At 44.2% G+C, this 26,728-nt stretch overlaps 1 protein-coding gene across 1 annotated transcript in view; it reads right to left on the bottom strand.

Moving 5' to 3' along the window:
• Positions 1 to 13,295, bottom strand: part of LOC111969103 (tight junction protein ZO-1) — a 160,234-nt gene extending 146,939 nt beyond the window's left edge. The window contains 2 exon segments of the mRNA XM_070445395.1: positions 1,249 to 1,552; positions 12,851 to 13,295. Of these exon segments, the coding sequence (XP_070301496.1) occupies positions 1,249 to 1,552; positions 12,851 to 12,945 (399 nt within the window). The 5' untranslated portion in view covers positions 12,946 to 13,295.
• Between the last annotated feature and the right edge of the window lie 13,433 nt (positions 13,296 to 26,728).

Below are 26,728 nucleotides of genomic sequence, written 5' to 3'. Positions count from 1 at the left end.
ATACAGTGCCTTCAGAAAGTATTCACACCCCATGACTTATTCCACATTTTGTTACAGCGTGAATTCAAAATGGATTAAATAGATTTTCTTCACACCCATCTACACACAATACCCCATAATGACTAATTTAAAACGTTTTGTATTGAAAATGAAATACAGAAATGTCCAATTTACATAAGTACACCTCTGAATTAATACATGTTAGAATTACCTTTGGCTGCAATTACAACTGTGAGTCTTTGTGGGTAAGTCTCTAAGAGCTTTTCACACCTGGATTGTACAATATTTGCACATTATTCTTTTTTAAATTCTTCAACCTCTCAAGTTGGTTGTTGATCATTGCTAGACATCAAGTCTTTCCATATATTTTCATGTTAATTTAAGTCAAAACTGTAACTAGGCCACTCAGGAACGTTCAAAGTCGTCTTGGTAAGCAAATCCAGTGTATATTTGGCCTTATGTTTTAAGTTATTAACCTGCTGAAAGGTGAATTTGTCTCTCAGTGTCTGTTGGAAAGCAGACTGAACCAAGTTTTTCTCTAGGATTTTGCCTGTGCTTAGCTCTATTCTGCTATTTTTTTATCCTCAAACTGCCTAGTCCTTACGGAAGACAAGCATACCCATAACATGATGCAGCCAATAGTGTGCTTGAAAATCTGAAGAGTGGTACTAAGTGATGTGTTGTGTTGGATTTGCCCTAAACATAATGCCTTGTATTCAGGACATAATGTTAATTTCTTTGCCATATTTTTTGCAGTTTTACTTTAGGGCCTTGTTGCAAACAGGATGCATGTTTTGGTATATGTTTTATTCTGTACAGGCTTCCTTCTTTTCACTCTGTCATTTAGGTTAGTATTGTGGAGTAACTACAATGTTGTTGATCCATCCTCAGTTTTCTCCAATCACAGCCATCATCATACTTGAACTTACGTGTAGGCACTTACATGAACTGAAAAGCCCATTTGTACAGTAAAGACAGTTATCAGGTTTGCAATTTTGTCAGGAAAAATATGAAAACCATTTCCCTTTTAAATCGTCTCTTCATTGCCTTTGGTAATAGTTAAAGAGTTTGCTTAGATTCATGACCAACTACAACTTGACTGCAGGGGGTTTAGAGAATAGCATTTAAGCAGCATTACAATAATTTATATTATTCATGAGTTTTAGGGTGACACATTATCCGTGTCCTCAGAAAACTATAATTAGAAAGCAAACATGCATACACATGTATAGCCCGTTTAGAACTTACATTGGAGTCGAGCAGGTCTATGCTGTCCAGGCTCTTGCTGCGGTGAATGCGGCCTTTGATCCTGCGGAGGGAGGGCTTGCCCTGGGTCATGGGCAGCGAGAGTGTGGAGGTGGCAAACATTACACTGCATCCTCCTATAGCACCAGAACCACACATTGCACCTGCACGAGCAGCGGCACGAGCAGCTGCAGCATCTTCTGCAGCTGCTTCTGCTGAATCCTGAGCTTCCGTAATGGCAGCGGACGAAGCCGCGGTGCCTATCCCCGTGGCACCTATCCCTGACAATCCATCTGTGGGAGTCACCCTGGAACACAGAGAGGGACAGAGACACCACATTAGTGTTCACATACAGTACATACATACACAATCACTACTACACCACACACTTTAAAAATGGATGGACAAAGCTCAATGCTAACAGCACAGGATATGAGGTAAGAGACAGCAGATACCCAGCTGAATACAGAATAGATCAAAACGTGTTTTCCCTTTTCTCTTCATTTCTTTCATGGACACTTTTCCCTGTTGGGTTGAGTAGCATTCAAGGCAAGTGTGCAAAATTGGGTGTAATGTCATGTGGCCCCCGGGGGACTGAGGTATCGAGCACCCTTCCTACTCCTCCATTATTCAGCAAGAGCTAGGCTCTAACATGCACCGCCACACTCTCCCTCTGAAGAGAACCGCTAGCTCAACAGAACCGCCAGGGCCCAAGGCCACCCTCATCCCCCCACAGACCCCCAGCCTGCGGGAATCCAGATGCTGGAGAGGACAGGGGCTTCTGGAGGCTGTTCTGTCACAGTGGATAATCTATGCGGCTGCTGCTGCTTGGGGGAAAACTATAACCTTTATACTCATATCCGGTCCCACTGTCAAACAGCCTAAAACTGCTATAGCCCTCTGAGTTTAGGAATCAAACAGGCGATGTGAAAGCTGTGAGGAGGCGAGAGAGGAAGTGGTAGAACTCTGTGTCAAAGATTGTAGGGAAATCACGATTAAGCTCCTAAAGGTTTGTAATTGGCTTTGTAAACATTATTTGAAATGGCTCCTACTACAGCTGCAGCAGCACTAGAGCTCTGGGTATAGAGTGATTTAGTGACATTACTGCAATACAATAGTGCTGACTACCTAGCCCTCCCTTCTGCAAGCTGATTACTTATTCAAGTAATGTCACGGCATGTATAGTAAGCATTTTCGACCTGCAGAAAGTTAGACCTTAGGGCTGCACCGATACACATCTCCTTTGCTTTTATGAGCAGTAAATGGTATGGATCGTGAAATGGGTCTATTGAGAGGTGATTCTATAAAGACAACAAGACAGGGTTGAATCTTCTGTTGTTACCGTTTATTCACGAATCAACAAAGCTCCTCACAAGAAGAAACATTCTTTACTTTGAATTCAAGGAAAACAATGAGCATCAAACAGAGCATAAGACCACTGCTGCATGTCTATAAGTGCCTTGTATATGTTGGTACCACTGACTGTGTCTCAACTAGAGGTCGACCGATTATGATTTTTCAACGCCGATACCGATTATTGGAGGACCAAAAAAGAAGGTGTTCTTAACTGACTTGCCTAGTTAAATAAAGATTAAATAAAGGTGTAAAAAAAGAAAATCGGTGTCCAAAAATAGCGATTTACGATTGTTATGAAAACTTGAAATCGACCATAATTAATCGGCCATTCCGATTAATCGGTTGACCTCTAGTCTCAACAGATTCAGAAGAGATGTAAGATAACAGAGAATAGCACAGAGACCAGTTTTATCTCTGTTGATTCGTGATAGGGCCATACACATGCTGATGTATTCACTGGCACTGAAGTTACCGGCTCCCGAAACCAAAAACCTCTAGGACAAGCCTGGGGACTGCCTCCCCTCAGTGCCCTGCCTGGCATCACATTCACTGCTCCGTGATGATGGCTGATGGGCAGCAGCACTGATGTAGAGGCTGGAAGCTGCCTGGGCTTCTCTCCCATGACCTCTTCACTCCCCCGCTACTGACCATCCCCACGCACACCAGGGATTTAATCTCAAAGCTACCAGAGTGCTCACTCACTCACTCACACACACACACACACACACACACACACACACACACACACACACACACACACACACACACACACACACACACACACACACACACACTGCATTCAATCTGGAGGAGCATCTGACAACCACAATCCCAGAGTCTTACTGTACATAGCAGCTGTGAAGAGGGGATTCCATTCATACAGCCGAGTGGCAGCTTAGAAAGCCCTGTGGGGTTCTGGAGTAGATTTCTAAGAATGAAAGACTTGCTTTCAGATGGATGGCATGGCCCTGTAGCTGTGCTCTCTCTCTCTGCTCTGATACAGGCTATGGATGGAGCATCGGTCATGGTACAGTACCTCTGGGTCAACTGGCCCATACAGAGGAACCATGCAGAAGCTCTATGTGGTACACTACTAACCCATCTACATGAAACTAAAGCACACAGAAGAGTCCTTGTGAGAGTGAATACTTTGCGAACTATGTGTTCCAATGAAACATGTGCAAATATGGACTGCTTTCCTTGCTGTTGTGGAGTAAGGCAGTAAAAATGTGAGCAGCTTAGACTCAAACACTGTTTGTCCTATCCCTTGTGTGCCTTTACAACAAACAAGGCCTCAACTCAAAGAAAAAAACTATATTAAAAAAAAATTATGTAAGCAGTAACTCTTGCGAGAGGTGAAGTTTATGAATATTGCATGAAGATTTGTCCAGAAACAGAGAATCTGAAGAGGACTGAAGAGGTCATCACAGCATTTTACGGACAACCTCAGCGTGGTTCTTGTTCCACACGTCTTATACAAGCCTGGTCTCATAGGCTAGACGTAACATAGTAAATGTAAATCCAAGACACTCAAGTTAGTATGATATGTTATGGTTACATAAGACCGACGAAAGTAGGGTGGTTGGTCCGGGTGGATGGGTGGGAGTATAACGCAAACGTCTAGCAACCCAAAGGTTGCAAGTTAGAATGTCATTTCGGACAAATTTAGCATTTTAGCTGATTAGCAACTTTCAATTACTTACTACTTTTTAGCTTCTTTGCATCTACTTAGCATGTTAGCTAACCCTTCCCCTAACCATAACCATAACCCTTTTAGCTAACCCTTTAACCTAACTCCTAAACTTAACCCTAACCCCTTGCCTAACTAACATTAGCCAGCTAGCTAATGTTAGCCACCTAGCTAGAATTTGTAACATATCATACGTTTTGGAAATTCTAAATATATATGTGCGAATTGTAATTTGTAACATATCATACTAAATGGAGTGTCTCGAATTTCCATACAGAATAATACGGAATGCTTTGAGACCAGGTTGCTTATACTGGGTAGTGAATACATAACATTACGACATACCAGAGCTTTCGCCCCTAAACATCTATTATGGATAGTCTCTGATTCAGCATTGACGTATTGTAAAAGACATGGATAGAGTTATATCATCACCGCAATATCGCTAATGGTTTTGAAATGCAGCAGTTTAAGTCCATTGTCCTCACCATGCGGTTCACATCATACCAAGCATGTCCATTCACTCAAACAGGACAGTAGGTATTTTGGAAGCACTGGTACATTAGTAGTGATAATAATGACGACCTATACGTCTTTGATGCCAGATACACATTTTAAGATAATCAGTGTCGACAAGGTGAACTAATTACCAAAAACAATATGGATGATTAGATTTGACATGATTCGGTAAGTGGACATTAGAAAAGCTAAATGCCTATTTTACATAATCAACATGGCCTATCTGGGTAATCAGTGAAAAGTGATACCTGACAGCAGTGCTATAAGTCCTTGACCTTGGAACACAGGAAGTAAAACAAATGTGCTGTGTGGCTGAATGGTACAGAGCAACACGGCATCACAACTAGCACACTGACTGATACATTGATACATACACCCTACAGCACAAGTGTCAAACTCATTCCAAGGAGGGCAGAGTGTCTGCAGGTTTTCGCTCCTCCCTTGTACTTGATTGATGAATTAAGGGCACTGATTAGTAAGGAACTAGTGCTTAAAGATGCACTATGCAGAAATTACTCCGCCATTTCATGGTTGCTAAAATTCTAAAAAGTTAGCCTAATTTCAGTTTATGTGACAAAACAAGCAAGTATAGTGTAGAGAATCATTGTTCCATCTAAACCACTGTGAAATCTATTTTCCATAACCAAGAATATTGTATTTTCAGCTGTTTGAAGCTGGTGTACAAAACCGAAAGGAAAAGACGCAAAAACTAAACTTACGAACAGGAAGCATAGAAATAGCACACACATAACACATCTACCTCTTCTTAGACATGCTTGCAATGAGAATGACAGATCTATAACACACATTTCTATGTGAATTTGGTCGGTTCGCTCAAAAAGCTACATATTGCAGCTTCAATTGAAAGGAAAAAACTAAAGCGTGCAGACACTCAGCCCTCCGTGGATCGAGTGTGACACCCCTGCCCTACAGTAACTACCTTAATAATAAGCTACTGGGTCCAGACTAGCTCCATGGTTCAGCTGTGGGAGGAGTAGACTTCATTTAATCATTGTGGTGATGATGATCAAACACATCCTTATGTCTTATGTAACCTTCCGTTGACCTTCATATGAGAAAGACATTGCTGTCGAAATTGTTCTCAGCTGTCTCGCAAACACATCAAAAGAGACCGGATTGTATCTACACAGATCATAAACATGAAAGCAACAAACGCATGTCTCTATTTTCTGTGGTCTATATATAAAACATTCAACTATCAACTCCCTGTTCAGAGAGTCTATGCATGGAGTGTCAGAAAGTTTGGGCTTTGTAGGACAAGCTTACTTCAGCATACAGCTCAAAGCACAATAGTTCTGTTGGACTTTTTCTATGCTATTCAACCTTGAATTTGTGTATTTATTTATTTAACCTTGATTTAAGTTAAGAACAAATTCTTATTTACAATGACGGCTTACCCCGGCCAAACCCTAACCTGGACGACGCTAGGCCAATTGTGCGCCGCTCTATGGGACTCCCAATCACGGCCGGTTGTGATACAGCCTGGAATCAAATCAGGGTCTGTAGTGACGCCTCTAGCACTGTGATGCAGCGCCTTAGACCACTGCGCCACTCTGGAGACCCAATGCTTAAGAGTTACGATCAAAGCTAGCTTGCTGTATAGCCATTGTGTCTAAATCCAATGGAAAGGACTAGGGCCTTCAGCATTACAATGTTCAAGTACCTCTGAAGTCTTTAGTTATGACTGTTCCTCACACAGCGTGCACGCTGCAGAACAATCGTCTGCACTTAACCAAGACAACAAAGGCCAGAGCATGAGTCTGATACCTCTGTCTCTGGCTTTTCTGTTGGAGGAGAAAGAAAGAACACAGCAGACACATCAATAACTGTATCTGGGCCATTACAGAAACTCACTGCACTGCACAGAAGAGGCCTATGTTTCATCCTGTGAGCCTGAGAGGGACTGAGAGGGACTGAGAGGGACTGAAGGACGGTACGGTCAGCATGTGGCCTACTATAAGCTAAGTCTGGCCGGACCTGACATCCCCTGAGCTCCACCACTACAACACATTACTCATCCACTACAGGCTTCATCCCTCCTGGAGCGTGGGATGACTAGAGAGGCATTTTGCTGCATCCCATTTGCATCCCTGAGATTAACAACGTCATGATGCGTAAAAAAAATCATATGAAAGGGCCAAAACAAAGCAAAGCATATTAAACCAAGTGGACATCCTTAGAAAAGATAATTGGGGAGAAAAAAACAGCGGGCGTTATTTAAACTCATGAGGCGACCAGGAGAAAGGCCGGCAGGCAGGTGGGATCGGAGGGATCGCCACCCTGATTAGGTAGGCTAGACAACTCAGACAGATGGATAGACAGATTAGGCATTTAGACCTGTATCTAACATGATGGGCCAACGGTCACATCCGCACACTGTGGTGACCCCTGTGGAGAGGCACATAAAGACCCACCATCAACACAGCACACTACAGCCACATGCGACTCGCCTCCCAAACACCCCTCATCTTTCCTGATCACTTCTCCACGTGCAGCAGATCCTCCTTATTAGAGAGGGTGAAACACAGGGTGAAAAGCACAGCTTGACGTTATGTCTGGTAATGGAGTGTAAAGTGTATTAACCCAAGTCCAGGTTGACACTAGGTTCTGACTAACCGTGTGTAAATGTAATGTAAGGGTAATAATTGAACAGTAGGGCAGGAACATCTGCTCAGCATCTGTGTAATGGGGGATCTGTCCATGGACTGCACTGAGGTGAGGACGAAGCCTTCCTTAACCCTAACCTGCAAGGTGAGAGCCGCAGGGCATCTCACTGAGTGTGAGCTAACTCCAGTTCTGTTTCTTTCTCTTTTCTTACTAGAAAGAAACAGAAAAAGTAGGGTAGTTGAGTCACCTTGTCATACTTCATAGACTCGTGATGTATTCACTTGAGAAAGCTGGATGTAGTTCCTAAAAGAGAAATATAAAAAGCCCAGTGTAGAGGACATTACCAAGTTCATATGAGAAAGGGACATGTGGTTAGCTAGTTTGTCATGTCCTCCGGTGTTTGTGGTCCAGTGACTGATTCCATCTTGTCAGCCTCCTGTGAGTCTTCATGACAGGCATGAGTCATTCTGGCCGGGAGCATCTTTCTGACTCACAGTCATGCTTCTCCACGTCTGTATCTTCCTGGAGGGGATACATGTCTGATAGGTCTTGTTGTCATTGCTCCTCCAGTCAGGCTTTTTTAGGAGCAATGATCGCAGTTACATTACCATGAGGTCACGAAGGGCCCGAACACGGGCTCTGTGCTTGCTGAATTAATGCACCGTTGGTCTGTGTGTGAAGGGAAAACTACTGTTTTTTGGAATCAACTACACAAATTCAGTGAATGTATTAATCTGATTAATGAATGAGAGAGAGAGAGGGAGGGGCAGGGGGAGAGGAGGAGAAAAAGACAGTGACAGAGAGATCAGAATCATGTCAGGTGATGTGTGTCAGGTCTCTAGACCTGTGTGCACCTATGTTGTAAACTTTCATTCATAGGCTAGGTTGTAGCAAACTCATGATGGGAATAAGGAAAATGTGAGTATCGTGTAGTTGCCTAAACCTATACAATGTTACATTGAACTGGGTGAATGGAATATGAATGACAGTCATCCAATATGCTGTAATAGAAATAAGGCCATGGTAATGGGAAAATAAATCATCCTCCGTCATCTTAAACGGCACTGACAGCCACTGATGTACACTGAGTATACCGAACATTAGGAACGCCTTGCTAACATTGAGTTGCCCCCCCCCCCCCCCCCTTATGCCCTCAGAACAGCTTAAATTCATCGGGGCATGGACTCTACAAGGTGTCGAAAGTGTTCCACAGGGATGCTGAACCATGTTGACTCCCATGCTTCCCACAGTTGTGTCAAGTTGGCTGGATGTCTTTTGAGTGGTCGACCATTCTTGATACACACGAGAAACTGTTGAGTGTGAAAAACCCAGCAGCATTGCAGTTCTTGGCACAAACCGGTGCGTCTAGCACCTACTACCATACCCCGTTCAAAGGCTCTCTGAATGGCACACATACACAATCCATGTCTCAACTGTCTCAAGGCTTAACATGTGTCCTCCCCTTCATCTAAACTGATGAAGTGGATTTAACAAGTGACATCGTTAAGGGATCATATATTTCACCAAGATTCACCTGGTCAGTCTATGTCATGAAAAGGTGTCCTTAGTGGTGTCCTTAATGTTTTGCACACTCAGTGTATATTAACAGCCATCCTCCTATCCTTTTTTATGTGGTCAGTGTTAGCTCCACCCAGAGCACCCTGCTTTGTATGATAAGCCCACTTACAACCGTCTTAAATGATGCCTGATTCAAATGCCCCCCAATGAGGTGAAGGCACTGTATGGGGGTGGGGATGGGGGCAGCCACAAGTCAATAAACCCAATTTAATCTGTTCCCTTTAGTGCCATAAACCAGCTGAGAGGAGATTACAWCCATTCTGGCCAATGACTCAATACAAAACAACAGGAAGTTAGCCTAGCAGGGGCTAGCTGGCTTCTGCTTGGGGCAGTCCATCAGGCAATATCGTAATCTAATTTTAATGGGTATCCCCCTGCCCTCACCATGGGATGAGATGACCCTGAGACCCACCGCACAGCACGGCCTCTCTTAACTTCTTATGGCTGGGGGCAGTATTGAGTAGCTTGGATGAATAAGGTGCCCAGAGTAAACTGCCTGCTACTCAGTCCCAGAAGCTAAGATATGCATATTATTATATATATCCATTATATCCATATTATATTTGGATAGAAAACACTCTGAAGTTTCTAAAACTGTTTGAATGATGTCTGTGAGTATAACAGAACTCATATGGCAGGCGAAAACCTGAGAAAAAATCCAACCAGGAAGTGGGAAATCTGAGGTTTGTAGGTTTGCCTATCCAATATACAGTGTCTATGGGGTCATATTGTCTATGGGGTCACTTCCTAGGGCTTCCACTAGATGTCAACAGTCTTTAGAACCTTGTTTGATGCTTCTACTGTGAAGGAGGGGGGAATGGGAGCTGTTTGAGTCAGGGCTCTGGCAGAGTGCCACGAGCTCACTCAGGCGCGCCCCCGTGAGAGTTAGCTGCGTTCCATCGCATTTCTACAGACAAAGGAATTCTCCGGTGTAAACATTATTGAAGATTTATGTTAAAAACATCCTAAAGATTGATTCTATACATTGTTTGACATGTTTCTACGAACTGTAATGGAATTGTTTGACTGGCCTGCGCGTCATCAATTTGGATTTTGGAACTAAACGCGCGAACAAAAAGGAGGTATTTGGACATAAATTATGGACGTTATCAAACAAAACAAACATTTATTGTGGAACTGGGATTCCTGGGAGTGCTTTCTGATGAAGATCATCAAAGGTAAGTGAATATTTATAATACTATTTCTGACTTCTGTTGACTCCACAACATGGCGAATATCTGTATGGCTTGTTTTGGTCTCTGAGCGCTGTACTCAGATTATAGCATGGTGTGCTTTTTCCATAAAAATGTTTTGAAATCTGACACAGCGGTTGCATTAAGGAGAAGTTTATCTAAAGTTCCATGTATAATACTTGTATCTTTTATCAATGTTTATTATGAGTATTTCTATAAATTGATGTGGCTCTCTGCAAAATCACCGGATGTTTTGGAGGCAAAACATTACTGAACATAACGCGCCAATGTAAACTAAGATTTTTGGATATAAATATGAACTTTATCGAACAAAACATGCATGTATTGTGTAACATGACGTCCTATGAGTGTCATCTGTTGAAGATCATCAAAGGTCAGTGATTAATTTTATCTCTATTTCTGCTTTTTGTGACTCCTCTCTTTGGCTGGAAAAATGGCTGTGTTTTTCTGTGACTAGGTACTGACCTAACATAATCAGATGGTGTGCTTTCGTCGTAAAGCCTTTTTGAAATCGGACACTGTGGTGGGATTAACAACAAGTTTATCTTTAAAATGGTGTAAAATGCTTGTATGTTTGAGGAATTTTAATTACGAGATTTCTATTGTTTGAATTTGGCGCCCTGCACTTTCACTGGCTGTTGTCAAGTCGATCCCGTTAACAGGATCTCAGCCTTAAGAAGTTTTAAGGGAGCAGTGTCAAAAAAAATAACCTCAGTGCTTACTGCTGCTCTCTCAACACTAGTGACAGCATTCACACAAAGAAAGGAGGAGCACATTCTAGAATAGAAAAAATCTTCCCACTCCCAATCGGAGGCTTTTTGACTGCTGATCTGGAATCTTCTTCACGCTCAGAATTGGAATGTTTTCATAAATATCCCCCAGAATTAGCTCTGCTAGATCGGATACAATAAACCAATAAACCACTGTTTGTTTGTCATCAAAGTCTAATACCACTGAATTTGGACGGATTATGTCACATACTTAACGTCATTTGTGTTGATTACAGATGAGGAAACAGTGCACATGCGATCTGACGGAAGACAGAAATACCAACCAATCCCTTTCATCGATTCCCTACTAGAATTATTGATTTTCTTATTTACTCTGATTTATTTACTTAGATGTTCTTTATTTATCCTGCAGCAGTAAGGGTTTGATTTCACGATAAGGTGGTTACTAAGACACAATGTAAAAGCGTTTAGGAGAACAACCAAACACAGATAGTTGACACGGCTTTGTCCTGGTCTTACCGTGACTACTGCAGTAGAATACAGAACCACTCTATATTTCCATAGGTTGAACTGAACTAAACCACTGAGGTATAAGGTAAAGTGAATATAGTATGGTGGTCATATCTGGATGGACGAATCGTGTTCTGTATAATGGATGGATGGTAAATGAGATTATATGTCAATCTGGTTATCAACAGACAGGTGGGAAGGCTGAGATGTGGACACACACCACAGAGAGCGTGACAGGGGTTCTGATGATTAGATACACCCATCAACAGGAAATCCTTCCAATGATATAGCTTATCGTGCACCAGTAATTCCTGTTTTACACTAGTATTGAACAATAACTGATAACAGAAGGAGATTGTTTCATGCTACATATTTTCATGCTATTCATTTGAATTAGATGCAGAGCAAAAAAATAAGACAGCAATAATTATTCAGTTTTCACAGGGTAGTATTACCATTTCTAACAAGGGGGTAATAATGACATGATGAGAAAGGAAGTGGACTGTGTGAAAGGCAAATGTACTGGAATTTGAAATGCCACAAAGCCAGGGACAAAATCGAGTCCACACAGTATTCATCAGACTAAAATATAATGTCTCCGACATATTTTGACACATTGTGTCTAGATAACAATGCCTTTATTACATTTCACCTGGTCTTTCATCATTTCTGGATCTTTCTAGATCATCACAGTAAATGTGTGATTTCTTCATCTGAGAGGGATGTGCCACCACTAGTTCTCCAAAAACAGAGGCAGAGATACAACTGGAATGTAGTGGAATTACAATCCCCCTGCCCAATATAAACATATAGGGAGACACAACCATGTACAGGCAATCGTTCTGCCTGAAAAACCCACAGGCAGATTACAACCATGTACTACTGGCATACTATCACCCTGCCCAAATAACACAGTGTAGGCACAAATACAACCAAGTAGGCATAACAATCTCCCTGCCTGAAATACATACATGACAGATACAACCATGCATCGGCTAACAATCCCCCTGCCCAGAGAACACAAATACAACCATATACCGGCATACAACCATATACCGGCATACAATCTTCCTCCCTGCCCACTACCACAGTCGTGGCAACATTGAGCACAAAGAGGGAGGCTGAGCTGACTTCCGCAAACAGCTGCTGCTCACCCTAACTAAGCATGTCACAAAGAGAGACTCCCACTCTCCTTGACAATAAAGCTAACAAGATAATTGTGTAGCCGGAGCAGAAGCACAATGGCTGTGTGGTTCCTCTCTCCGTCTTCCTCTCCGCTGTCATTAGGTAAGAGTGATACGGTAGACTGTAGATACAGTACGCTATACTCCTCTCCTCAGCATCACCCCGGTTCCCCGCACGGTGAAATCCATACTCACCACATCTGTCTCTTAGGAGGGATGCAATTGTCTCTGTTGATGGCAGTCACCCCCAATGCCATCTGCATCACCGTTATGTATTTCTGGTACTTCATGTTGTCCACCACTACTAGGAATCCACACCACAAACCAGTTTATGGAAAACATGTAATTTCTATTCGCTGGCAGCCGCCTGCACCGCGTCTTCCTTGTTCAGCATCAGAACGCCATTTCCAGCGCTGAAGGACTGACAGGGAAAACACTCCCCACGGAGCTCAACAAAAGGTACCATGCCGCTGCAACCCATGTCTGCAATGACACCCTAATCTCATTAGTGCTCAAGAATAGATGGCTAATCCATTCAATGTTAGTCAGGACCACAACATTGTTCTGTTGTTCGCCCTAGCGGCACTTTTCTTTGGAAAAAAACTCTAGCTAGCAAAACGCTGCAGCGGCACCCAAATGTCCGTGTGTGAGGTAGGAGAGAGTGTGCTGTGCGTGTGTTTAACGAGAGAGAGAGCAGGGGAGAGAGGGAGAGGGAGGGAGAGTGGGTGCATGTAGAGAGCTGAGAGGGGTTCTTGTCCAATGAATACATATTGGTATTTCATTTGGGTGCATGAGATAGTTTTTCTGGATTTCTAAGAGCAAACCTATGGTTCATAATTAAACCCTACAAAAAAGGGCTGTATAAAAACCTGATTAATGGGCTGATCCAGGACTGCTCCCAGACCGGTAGTTTTTATACCTACTGAAAGGAAGGGGGTGGGGGAAGGACAGCAGTGAAGAAAGGTGGGAGGGAACAAGATACATTTTTATACAGCCCTTTTCACATATTCTATTATCAACATGTTGATCACATCAATTATAACATATTTAATTAAACATAAATCATAAAACATTTCTTCCAACCCTATCTATTATATATATATATTTTTTACAATGTTATCTTACATTTGCGGGTAACAAGGCAGTAAGTGAAACTGAAAAACAGGGTTTGCTTCATCTGTGCCAGCTGCCTACCTACTGACATTGTTGTTTTAATCAAAATGTTCTTAGTCAGCCAAACCCTGCTCCTACTGAGGTCTGAAGGGCAGTCACCATTATCCCATCACTGGCTCAATTAAATGGAGTTCAACAACAAGGCTAATTGGGAAAGGGCTCTGAGAGGGGAGAACGCAACATTCATTTGAATACAGAAACTGTATTAACTTTTGTTATAACTTTTGTTATTACTGTCCTAAACATACAGTTCTATGTTGTTTTTCTGTCCTGACGCACAACGATGTAACATCAGGAGGAGTCTCCCTTAACTACAGATCCCTGACTGTCTGGTCCCAGATTACAGATGATTAGGAATCTAAAAGTGGATTGAGTTAGATTAGCCAGCCTACTGCACACAGATTATTGTATACCGTTTCTGTTTCTCGTCACAAAGGAAAACAAACCATCTCCACAACGAGAGAGTTCTTCTCTTTTTCCCGTACAGATATATTCACCTCTATTATTCTCTTTTGGTACATCCCTGCTCAAGAGTCTTACATAAACATCTCATAAGAATCAGAGGTCAAACCAAGCAGTCAGCGGTCAAAGGATCCCAGTATCTCTGGAAGGACCGCTATTTTGACATTGATTCAATGTCCAATTCTAAGCAACAGTAAACATGTCTAAATCTTCAGAGACAACAAGAGGTGGAAAACACTATACAGAACATTAGACTTAAAAGGCCTGTCCCTTTCCGGTCAGACGTGTGTAAGATACTGTTTCTCTCTCTGCAGCTCTGTGATCTCTGAGTTTATGATCCTAGCACTGGGACTGTTTCAGAGCCCCTCGGCCTCATGGGATTGACCATTAACCTTTGAAGGTTAAACAAGTCTCTGCATCATGCTACAGCTCATTCATTTGAGCACAGCCACTGGACTGTATACACCAAAACATGACAACAACATGATTTAATTGTATATACTGCAGTTATGGGTATATAATATTAAAACGGCTTGTGAAACTGATGTCAGTATGGTGCTAACAGTATCTTCCTCCACTGTCCCTGTCGCCATACCGGGCTCAAGCAGTGATCCTCTTCTTTTCAAAACATACGCGACCGCACTAATTGACAACATACACGTATTTTGCCACATACAATGCTAACATGCCATGTTGACCAAAGAAGAATAAAGCATGCAGTCGCTTGGCTAATAGTAAATTCAGGGCCAGTGAACGGCTGCCATTTTGTTTCCGCTGTATGTCTATGGGCTGTATTCTGGGAGTAAACAAAGTGCCTGTCCAATCACATTGAGGAATGGGACAGGATGGCCTGTGTTTTAAATGGATGGTAAAGGTCTGTGTTTTAAATTGAAAATTTGGCCAGGGCACTAGACGTAACGGTTAGTAATCTTTCATTAAGCGCTAAGGGATTCTTAATGACTAAGCTGAGCCAAAATCTCCTCTACCTCCTCATAAAGCATGTCACTGCAGAGGAACATTACCGCCCATCAGCCTGGCTGGGAGGGGGAGGAGGGGTCTGATATCAGATGCCAATATAGATAGGCTATTGTGCAGAAAATATTCCTTCAATGGGCTAAATGTAACATGGACTACATTAGGCCTACATACAAACGGGCAAACATCAAATAAAATACAATTATATTTGGCACATGCGCCGAATACAACAGGTGTAGGTAGACCTTACAGTGAAATGCTTACTCACAAGCCCTTAACCAACAATGCAGTTTTAGAAAGTATTTACTCAAATAAACTGAAGAAGAAAAAAATAATATATAAAAAATAACAAATAATTAAAGAGCAACAATAAAATAAGTAGTGAGGCTATATACAGGGGTTACCGGTACAGAGTCAATGTGCGGGGGCACAGGTTAGTCGAGGTAATTGAGGTAATATGTACATGTAGGTAGAGGTAAAGTGACAATGCATAGATAATAAACAGAGAGTAGCAGCAGTGTAAAAATGGGGGGGGGGGGTTAATGCAAATAGTCTGGGTAGCCATTGATTAGCTGTTCAGTCTTAAGGCTTGGGAGTAGAAGCTGTTAAGAAGCCTTTAGGACCTAAACTTGGCGCTCCGGTTCCGCTTGCCGTGCAGTAGCAGAGAGAACAGTCTATGGCTAGGAAGGCTGGAGTCTTGGCAATTTTAGAGCTGGGCCATACTGTGCTACGCACCACCCTCTGTAGCGCCTTGCGGTCGGAGCGAGCCGTTGACATACCAGGCGTGATGCAACCAGTCAGGATGCTCTCGATGGTGCAGCTGTATAGCTTTTGAGATCTGAGGATCCATGCCAAATCTTTTCAGTCTTTGAGGGGGAATAGGAGTTGTCGTGCACTCTTCACGACTGTCTTGGTGTGTTTGGACCAAGGAACTTGAAGCTCTCAACCTGCTCTGCTACAGCCCCGTCGATGAGAATGATGTATGCTTGGCCCTCCTTTTCCTTTAGTCAACGTGTCACGCCCTGATCGTTTTTACCTGTCCTTGTGCTTGTCCCCCCCCCAGGTGTGCTCATCTTCCCCTGGGTATTTACCTGTGTTTTCTGTCTGTCTGTGCCAGTTCGTTTGTTCGTTGAAACCTTCCAGTTTTCTCTTGCTCCTGTCTTTGCTATTTTCCCTGTTTTCTAGTTTCCTGGTGTTGACCTTAACCTGCCTGCCCCTGACCCTGGAGCCTGCCGACCCTGTACCTTTGCCTCTACTCTGGATCACCGACCTCTGCCTGACCTGACCCTGAGCCTGCCTGCCACCTGTACTTTGCCTCTACTCTGGATCACCACCTCTTGCCTGACCTAACCTGAGCCTGCCTGCCGTCCTGTACCTTTGCCTCTACTCTGGATCACCGACCTCTGCCTGACCTGACCCTGAGCCTGCCTGCCGTCCTGTACCTTTGCCTCTACTTGGATCACCGCCTCTGCCTGACCTGACCCTGAGCCTGCCTGCCGTCCTGTACCTTTGCCTCTACTCTGGATCACCCACCTCTGCCTGACCTGACCCTGAGCCTGCCTGCCGTCCTGTACCTTTGCCTCTACTCTGGATCACCCACCGACCTCTGCCTGACCTGACCCTGAGCCCGCCTGCTGTTCGGGTGCCTTACACCCTCTCTGAATCATTGACCCCTGCCTGCTTTGACCTGTCGTTTGCCTGCCATTGTTAAAAGAATACACTTTTTTTTCTTCAACACTGTCTGCACCTGGGTCATACCTTAAAACGTGATACAACGATCATCTCCTTTGTCTTGATCACGTTGAGGGAGAGGTTGTTATCCTGGCAGTGTTACCCTATAGGCTGTCTCATCGTTGTCGGTGATCAGGCCTACCACTGTTGTGTCGTCGGCAAACTTAATGATGGTGTTGGAGTCATGCTTGGCCATTTTATTTTATTTAACTAGGCAAGTCAGTTAAGAACAAAATCTTATTTACAATGATGGCCTAGTAACAGTGGGTTAACTGCCTTGTTCAGGGGCAGAACAACAGATTTTTACATTGTCAGCTTGGGGTTTCGATCTACATTTACATTTTACATTTAAGTCTAGCAACCTTTCGGTTACTGGCCCAACACTCTAACCACTAGGCTACCTGCTGCCCCCTGCCATGCAGTCATGGGTGAACAGGGTGTACAGGAGGGGACTGAACACACACTCCTGAGGGGCCCCCGTGTTGAGGATTAGCGTGGGAGATGTGTTGTTACCTACCCTTACCACCTGGGGGCGGCGCGTCAGGAAGTCCAGGATCCAGTTGCAGAGGGAGGTGTTTAGACCCAGGGTCCTTAGCTTAGTGATGAGCTTTGAGGGCACTATGGTGTTGAATGCTGAGCTGTAGTCAATGAATACCATTCTCATGTAGGGTATGGTATGGTATGCTTCCTTTTGTTCAGGTGGGAAAGGGCAGTGTGGAGAGCAAATGATATTGCACAGATCTGTGGATCTGTTGGGGTGGTATGCAAATTGGAGTGAGTCTAGGGTTTCTGAGATAATGGTGTTGATGTGAGCCATGATGTGTAGCCATGGCTACAGATGTGAGTGCTACTGGTCGGTAGTCATTTAGGCAGGTTACCTTGGTGTTCTTGGGCACAGGGACTATGGTGGTCAGCTTGAAACATGTTTGGTATTACAGACTTGGTCAGGGACAGGTTGAAAATGTCAGTGAAGACACTTGCCAGTTGGTCAGCGCAGGCTCGGAGTACACATCCTGGTAATTCGTCTGGCCCTGCGACCTTGTGAATGTTGACCTGTTTAAAGGTCTTACTCAAATCGGCTACGGAAAGCGTGATCACACAGTCGTCCAGAACAGCTGGTGCGCTCATGCATGCTTCAGTGTTGCTTGCCTCGAAGCGAGCATAGAAGCAATTTAGCTCGTCTGGTAGGCTTGTGTCACTGGAAAGCTCGCGTCTGTGCTTCCCTTTGTAGTCCGTAATAGTTTGCAAGCCCTGCCACATCCGAGGAGCGTCAGAGCCAGTGTTCTACAATTCAATCTTAGTCCTTTATTGATGCTTTGCCTGTTTGATGGTTTGTCGGAGGGCATAGCTGAGTTTCTTATAAGCGTCCGGGTTAGAGTCCCACACCTTGAAAGTGGCAGCTCTAAATCAAATCAAACTTTACTTGTCACATGCGCCGAATACACACATAGGTGTTCCATTTGTCCATGTGGTAAAGGGCCTTGAAGCGAACATAAAAGGCATTTAGCTCGTCTGGTAGGCTCGCATCACTGGGCCGCTCGTGTCTGTCTGAGCCTTTTCTTGTTTGCTTATGTCCTTATAGAGTTGGTTGAGTGACTGCTAACCATGTGTATGTGACAAATAACATTTGATTTGGTCTGTGGTGGTAAATAGACGGCTAAGAATAATATAGATGAGAACTCTCTTGGTAGATAGTGTGGTCTACAGCTTATCATAAGGTACTCTACCTCAGGCGAGCAATACCTCAAGACTTCTTTAATATTAGACATCGCGCACCAGCTGTTATTGACAAAAAGACACACCCCCACCCCTCGTCTTACCAGACGTAGCTTCTCTGTTCTGCCGGTGCATTGAAAATCCCTCCAACTCTATATTATCCGTGTCGTCGTTCAGCCACGACTCTATGAAACATTAGATATTACAGTTCTTAATGTCCTGTTGGTAGGATAATTGTAGGTCATCAATTTTATTTTCCAATGATTGCATGTTAGCAAGTAGAATTGATGGCAGTGGGAGTTTACTCGCTCGCCTACGGATTCTCAAAAGGCAGCCCGATCTGCATCCTCTTTTCCTCCGTCTTTTCTTCACGCAAATGACGGGGATCTGGGCCTGTTCCCAGGGGAGCAGTACATCTTTCTCGTCGGACTCGTTAAAGGAAAAAGCTTCTTCCAGTTCGTGGTGAGCAATCCCAGTTCTGACGTCAATAAGTTATTTTCGGTCATAAGAGACAGTAGCAGCCACATTATGTATAAAATAAGTTTAAAAATAAGTTACAAACAACGTTTTTTTTTTTTAAATAGCACAATTGGTTACGGGCATGTAAAACGTCAGCCATCCTCTTTGGCACCATCTCTACCCTTTAGCTCAGTGCGGATGTTGCCTGTAATCCATTGCTTCTGGTTGGAGTATGTACGTACGGTCACTATGGGGACAACGTCATCGATGCACTTTTTGGTGAAGCCAGTGGCTGATGTGGTGTACGGAACATATTCCAGTCTGTGCTAGCAAAACAATCCTGTAGTTTAGCATCTGCGTCATCTGACCACTTCCAGATTGAGCGAGTGACTGGTACTTCCTGCTTTAGTTTTTGCTTGTAAGCAGGAATCAGGAGGATAGAGTTATGGTCAGATTTGCCAAATGGAGGTTGAGGGAGAGCTTTGTATGCGTCTGTGTGTGGAGTAAAGTGTCACGAATCCCGTCTCCTGAGTCGGTTTTTTGCCTGTGTTCTGTCCTGGAGTGTTTTTTACGGCGTCCTGGAACGCACCCTGTCTGGTTGCCGGGCAATGTAGCCAGTTGGGAGTTCTGATTACCCGCACCTGTATCCCATCAGCTATCTGCACACCTGGTCCTGATCATCATCTCTCCTCTTCATAAGCCCGGACCTGACATCCATTCCCTGCCGGATCGTTAGCCATGAACAGTATGTTGTGCCATAGTATCAGCCTCAAGTTGGATAGAATTTTGTTTTGTTGTTTTTTACGTATTGCTTGCCTTAAACTTACCTCCGTTTGTTTTGTCTTCAGTTACTCACCCGGATCATTTACCCCATTCCCGCCTGGTCGTCGGAGGATTCCGCTACCCCGTTGGATTCACCTATTTACTCCCATCAACTCACCACCGCTGCCCGCTACGCCACCTGGATATATCTACCCATTCACATTCACTTGTAAATAAATACTCACCTTCTTCCTACTCTCCTTGTCCTGGTCTGCTTCTGGGTTCGATTTTGAAAGAACGTGACATAAAGGTGGTCTAGAGTTTTTATCCTCTGGTTGCACATATAACATGCTGGTAGAAATTTTGTAAAACGGATTAAAGTTTCCCTGCATAAAAGTCCCCGACCACTAGGAGCGCCACCTCTGGATGAGCATTATCTTGTTTGCATATAGCTTCAAACAGCTCGTTGAGCACGGTCTTAGTGCCAGCATCGGTTTGTGGTGGTAAATAGACAGCTACGAAAAATATAGATGAGAACACTCTTGGTAAATAGTGTGGTCTACAGCTTATCATGAGATACTCTACCTCAGGCGAGCAAAACCTTGAGACTTCATTAATATTAGATTTTGTGCACCAGCTGTTATTGACAAATAGACATAGACCACCACCCCTTGTCATACCTGAGACAGCTGTTCTATCTTGCCGATGCACGGAAAACCCAGCTAGCTGTCTGTTATCCATGTCGTCGTTCAGCCACGACTCGTGAAACATAAGATATTACAGTTATTACATCAATAGCCTAACCCACTCAAGCTACAGGCTATAAGATTGCAAGAAGAACATCTGAGACCTCAGAGACCCTACTGTGTGGATTTAATCAGCTAGGAAACCACAACATCCTTAAATGTAATAAATAAATGAACAGCACCAGACAACAGACACGTAGCTAAGCTCGTGCCAGGATATACAAGCTGGTGAGCAGCTGGAGAAGGTCAAAATGAAACTGCTATTGTCAGCACCTCTTTGTGTTTGGGAAGAACAGAGGGGTGTCCTACTGAAATAACTGTCCACAACCTCCTTAGGCTTATTTCAGACATAATGGAACTTAATGGACATAATGGAACTGTTTATGACCAACATAAATACAGGTGCACTATCTTAATTTGACCCTGCTTCTCACAGCAGGAAAACAATCCTGCAGAAATATAAATGTGAATTATTATGTGGATTACAATTAATTGACATTTGTGAAGGTGTTTATACATTTTCCGTAAGGGCAAATCAAGTCCAGTGTTTCTCCGATATGTATGTATTGCTAAAAGTTTGGAATTTTTCTTTTGAACATTCTTTTTAAACTTCGGAATGACAAAACGTTTTCAGTGTAAACTTAAATGACTTAAACCAAATATAAAGTATGTAGAAAATACAATAGAGGAATATCTTTTTAACAAACAATCTTTAAACACTAACAATCACCAAAATAAAAACTAGACAGTCAGGGAGAATAGAAAAAAAAATGCTGTGGCATTGATTTTGATATATCCTAATATTTCATGTGTGCAGGAAAATTCTCTGCGACAACAGATTGATCAAATTAAAATAACAGATCTGTACACACACACACACAAACAGAAAAACGCACACAAACACACACACACACTGTGGAAGGTTTGAGGTTGGCGGGGGCAGCACCATAACAGGAGAAGGACCTGGGTTGCAGCCATGTGGAAGAAGGAGAGGACAAAGTCAAGGGAAGTGCAAGGTGATGCACAAGTCGACCCACAGCAGATTCTATCTCCGCTGCTCCCCACCCTACCCAGCACACCGACACCTCCCAGTCACAGGTGACAGAGCCCAGCCTCCACTAACTCAGATAAACACCAGCAGTCTGCCTGCCCACTGACCACATGACACCAGGATCAGGCAGAGAGAGGGCACACAATCACATCCATTAAAGTTACTGTAGCTTTACAGTGGTCACACTTCCACATAATTGCAGTTGTGGAGTGGAATTGTAGAATATTGGATTGGTTTAAGATAGAGATTTCCACTAGGAGCAGCACCCATCTAATGTGTTGATTATCCCTYGCCATAAATGACACTATCCACTGGCCCCAGACCACGATTAATCACATGACCCACTGCAGCAAGATTACATCTGTAGCCTTGAACTACAGTCCCTAACACTCTACCAGTCTCTCTCTCGCTCAAACACATAATAGAGAAACACTTACACTGCAAACATAACACACACACACACACAAAAACTCACACTCACACAAAGGTAGACATGGACACAAACAGCCACACATGCAGAGTAGGTCGTTATCACAATAACTGTGTGTGGCACGTTCTACAGTCAGGCAGCGCAGTGCAGTCAGACAGTGTAAACCTCCAGCTGCTTGGTGTCACTGCAGACATGGAGCATCGCTGTACTCAACTCTCCACTGCAGTGCTGCTTTCATTACACACACACACACACACACACACACACACACACACACACACCACACACACACACACACACACACACACACACACACACACACCACACACACACACACACAACACACACACACACACACACACACAGACACGTTCCCCTGCAACGCCTCGGCTCGGCAGCCTGCATGGCCCTCCATCTCCTCTCCATCCAGAGATGGGGCTACTGACACACACTTTACTATTTGCATACCGTACATGTAATTTGTCTCACATGCCAGAGTGTAATGAAGTGAACATGAGGCACTGGCAGCAATGGAAGTTGCATACAGAGGACGTGTGGAGCATATTCATTTTAACATTACATGGKGCTGTCGGGTAATGTAATATGTATGCAAATGGAACAGAACAGTGTTTGGAAGTGCCCACTACTTCCGCCTGTCCTCCTCAGCCTCTTCCCTCCTCTGCTCGCTGCTGTTTTGCTGTGTTTGTGGTCTGACTGTGTCTTGKTTTTTTGCAGGCGGAAAGGCAGTGAGAGGACTGTGTATGTGTATGTGTGTATATGTGTGTGTGGCAGAGGAGGCTGGTGGGAGGCTCATTGTAACGGCTGGAATGSAATGAATGGAATGGTATCCACACGTTTGACTCCATTCCAATATTCCATTCCAGCCATTACAATGAGCCCATCCTCCTATAGCTCCTCCCACCAGCCTCCACTGGTGTGCGCGCGTGGTTGCGGCTGGTCCCGGAGGAGGCCTGGTGGAGAGAGGGGCCAGAAGGACGGTGAGGCAGGCAGGCCTARCTAGGAGGAGGGACTACGGCTTAGCTGAGAGATGAGGCACTGGCCTGGCTGTGATTTATGGCTCCAGCTTCAGGGGAGAAAKAGGAAGTTGAGAGGAAAAAGGCCTCTCCGTGTGAGGAGGGTTGCCAGGTGGAGTGGGCAGCCAGGCAGGCAGGCAGGAGGCTGTGTCGCAGTGCTCCGGGTGTAGACTGCAGGCAGCAGGCAGGAGACAGCAGGAGGTTGGGAGAACTGGCATGCTTGGAGCTCACAGTGTGGATCCAGTCAGCAGGGCAGTGAAGCAGGACTCGACATCAGCCCTCTCCTCCTCTGTCATCTCTCTTTTAAGAAGCAGTCTGGTTCAGACTTTTCCCCCTAAGTGCATCACAGCACAAATATGCTGARGCAATGATGAACAGGGGAGTCTGCACATGCTGGAGCATCCACTCTCCTGTCAGAAAGAGACACTTAACAGGTAATAATGACTACAATACCGTACCAGTAGTCTATCTATAGCGCAGCATTACAACATAAAAATATTGCCAGCCACAGGTCAATCACTGGTTTYTTATAGCAAGTAAAACYCCTATTTTAGAACCCATATGCCAAAGGCAAGCTGTTACCTACTGCCTAAGATGGAACCGTATCCCTTGTCAAAGACCAATAGCTGAGGAAACGTGAAGCAAAATCACAAAGGGGAGAAAAATCATGCAATAACCCACTGGGTGAGACTGTAAAAATACCATAAAAGCTATRACTGCTAGCTTCTCATTAGAAGTCTTTGTAGCTCCCAAGAGCACCATGAAAGGTCTCAGCAGATCAGGTGGGAACACACAGCAGCGAAAGTAATTGCGAAAACAGGTTATGGGAAAAGGTCTCTGAGCTTAGGAGAAAACACTCTGAAATACAGTACCTTTCAAAAAGAATCAGTATGCCATGAGTGACTTATGTCAGATCACATTCTCAACCAATGAGAGGGAGCTGTTGATCTGACTATGTTTCTATGGAGATCTGACAGAAAGCTGTGAGGATGCTGACTCAATGCTTCACACATAAAAAAAGGTTTAAAATGAATGTGAACACCAAATTGCCAGGGGGAAATATGCTGAAATCAATCTTTAAAGCAACAGGACAGAAACAATATTCATATAGGCCTAATATATGTAAAACCCTCCCACAGCTGTGATGTTTACAGTGTGTCGTGTCCATGTGACCCATCACTCTGTATCAGTCAGCCCCTGTCAGTCAGTGAAGGGTGAGGACAGATAACAAGAATGTGAAAGTGGTTCTCTGCAGGCAGAGTGGAGGACGAGGGTTACAGTGGAGGGAGGCACTTCGAGTCTTCTTCTTGAGAGCAAGTGAGTGGCATCCCTGAGTAGGCCCAGAAGAGCTGGGGGATAAATGTCTCAGCGGGAGCTCTCAACTGTCCACGTGAAAGAGAGGGAGAGAGTAGTAGTAATCACTGCAGACCAGAGGCTGACCCAGCTACAATCACCGCTACTGTCACTCAACCTGACGCCAGGCAACTGGATAGCTAGCCRGGTCTGTTATTGACCACCGTCAGTCACGCAAATACGTTACACATCCTTTAGCTAGGTCTAGCACTCACAGTCAGTTATGTGCTGTTTATGGCACAATGTTCTAGTAAGTCTGAAGCCTTCAGGTTAGATTATCAGACGGCTTCCCTATGGAAGGGTGTGTGTGGTCTTGTTCTTCTATCCTCAGGGTTAGGTTAAGGGTTAGAATTAGTGTTAGGGGTTAGGTTCAGGGTTAGGCGTTAGGGAAAATAAATGTTAGGTCCCTACGAGGACAGAAAAACAAGTGTGTGTGTGTGTGTGTGTGTGTGCGTGCGTAATCATTGCCTGGACTTCATGCAATGGCTGTAATTCTTACATAACTGCACAAACACTTCAACGAGTGCATTTTAACCCGGCTCCGCTCCGCTCCCTCCCACACACAGCTGCCTTCACCCCCTGCTGAGCACTAAGGCACCGCCGTGCTCACCTCTAGCAATAGGCTTATGAGAGGTGGGCCCTTGCATGCAATAACTCCTAAGCACACAAACATTGACAGATTTGATATGAGCACAGCTAAAGAGAGAGAAGTCACAATACATTTTCCCACATTGACATTGGTTTTAAGGTCTGTGAGGACCAACCAGGTCTCACTCTCTAAATAAACACATTTATGCTAATATATTCACACCCACATGATCATGTTGAGTAAGAGGGAAAGACGGAATATCCTTGATATTCCTTTGCTTTTTCCCTGTGTTTATCTCTCCAGGCTGTGTGCTGAACTTGCGCCAGGCCAGGCAGGACCTGTCAGAGACAGAGGGCTGGGAGCAGGGAGGCAGGGGGTGTGTGTTTCTGCTGCATTGGGCAGATCTGATGTGCAGGGCCAGAGTCAAGGTCAAACCCACTGCTCCCAGCCAGAGGCAGAGGAAACCTGAACCAGCACCGCAACGGAAGAGAGCACCTCTCCCCTCACTGCACTGCCTGTCTCCTGGAGGTATGTGTGGAGTGCGAGAGAAAGAGAGAGAGAGAGCAGGGTGTTGGAGCTGTCTCTCCTCCTCAACCATGGGCGTCCGTAAAGAACAGAAGCCAGGGAAACAGGAGACAGTCTGGATGGGCATGGCTGGGGCTCCTGGATTCTGATACTTTCTGCATCATTAACACTGTCCCGGCATAGAGAAGAGCACACTGAACACTATCCACACGGCAAAGGAAGGACTCAGCAATAACAAACCTACAGCCCTGAGCCTTCGTAACGTACACCACACACAGTTACCATGATAGCAAAATTTAATAAGCAACTTTTTAAATTAAAAGCTTTCTAGACTCTCTCACTATCCCTTCACTCAAGACAGCACTAAACCTATTACATAACGTAATAGCATCACAGCGTAGACTAATAACATAATCCAGTGTACAAAATGTAAGACACAATATAATACAGCTCTACAGACTTGTCCATTTATGTGATTCAAATCAAATCATATTGTATTAGTCACATGCGTCGAATACAACCTTACAGTGAAATGCTTACTTACGAGTACCTAACCAACAATGCAGTTTCAAAAAATACAGATAAGAATAAGACATAAAAGTAACACGTGAAGAGCAGCAGTGAAAAAACTACAGCGAGACTATATACAGGGGGGTACAGGTACAGATTCAATGTGCAGGGGCATCGGTTATTTGAGGTAGTATGTACATGTTATTAAAGGGACTATGCATAGATGACAACAGAGAGTAGCAGTGGTGTAAAGAGAAGGGGGGCGGCACTGCAAATAGTCTGGGTAGCCATTTGACTAGATGTTCAGGAGTTTAATGGATTGGGGGTAGAAGCTGTTTAGAAGCCTCTTGGACCTAGACTTGGCGCTCCGGTACCGCTTGCCGTGCGGTAGCAGAGAGAACAGTCTATGACTTGGCTGGCTGGAGTCGTTGACAATTTTTAGGGCCTTCCTCTGACACCGCCGCTTCCATCTATGTAGTTGATTAAAAGCTCTGGGGGCGTATTTGGGCGGAAGGTACATTTAGAGTTGAACTACATGGAGAAATAAATGGTCTTAA

The sequence above is a fragment of the Salvelinus sp. IW2-2015 genome, linkage group LG10, assembly GCF_002910315.2.
Source record: "Salvelinus sp. IW2-2015 linkage group LG10, ASM291031v2, whole genome shotgun sequence".
Taxonomy (NCBI): Eukaryota; Metazoa; Chordata; class Actinopteri; order Salmoniformes; family Salmonidae; genus Salvelinus; species Salvelinus sp. IW2-2015.
Note: the sequence above shows the minus strand (reverse complement) of the source record. Positions and strands in the feature narration are given on the sequence as shown.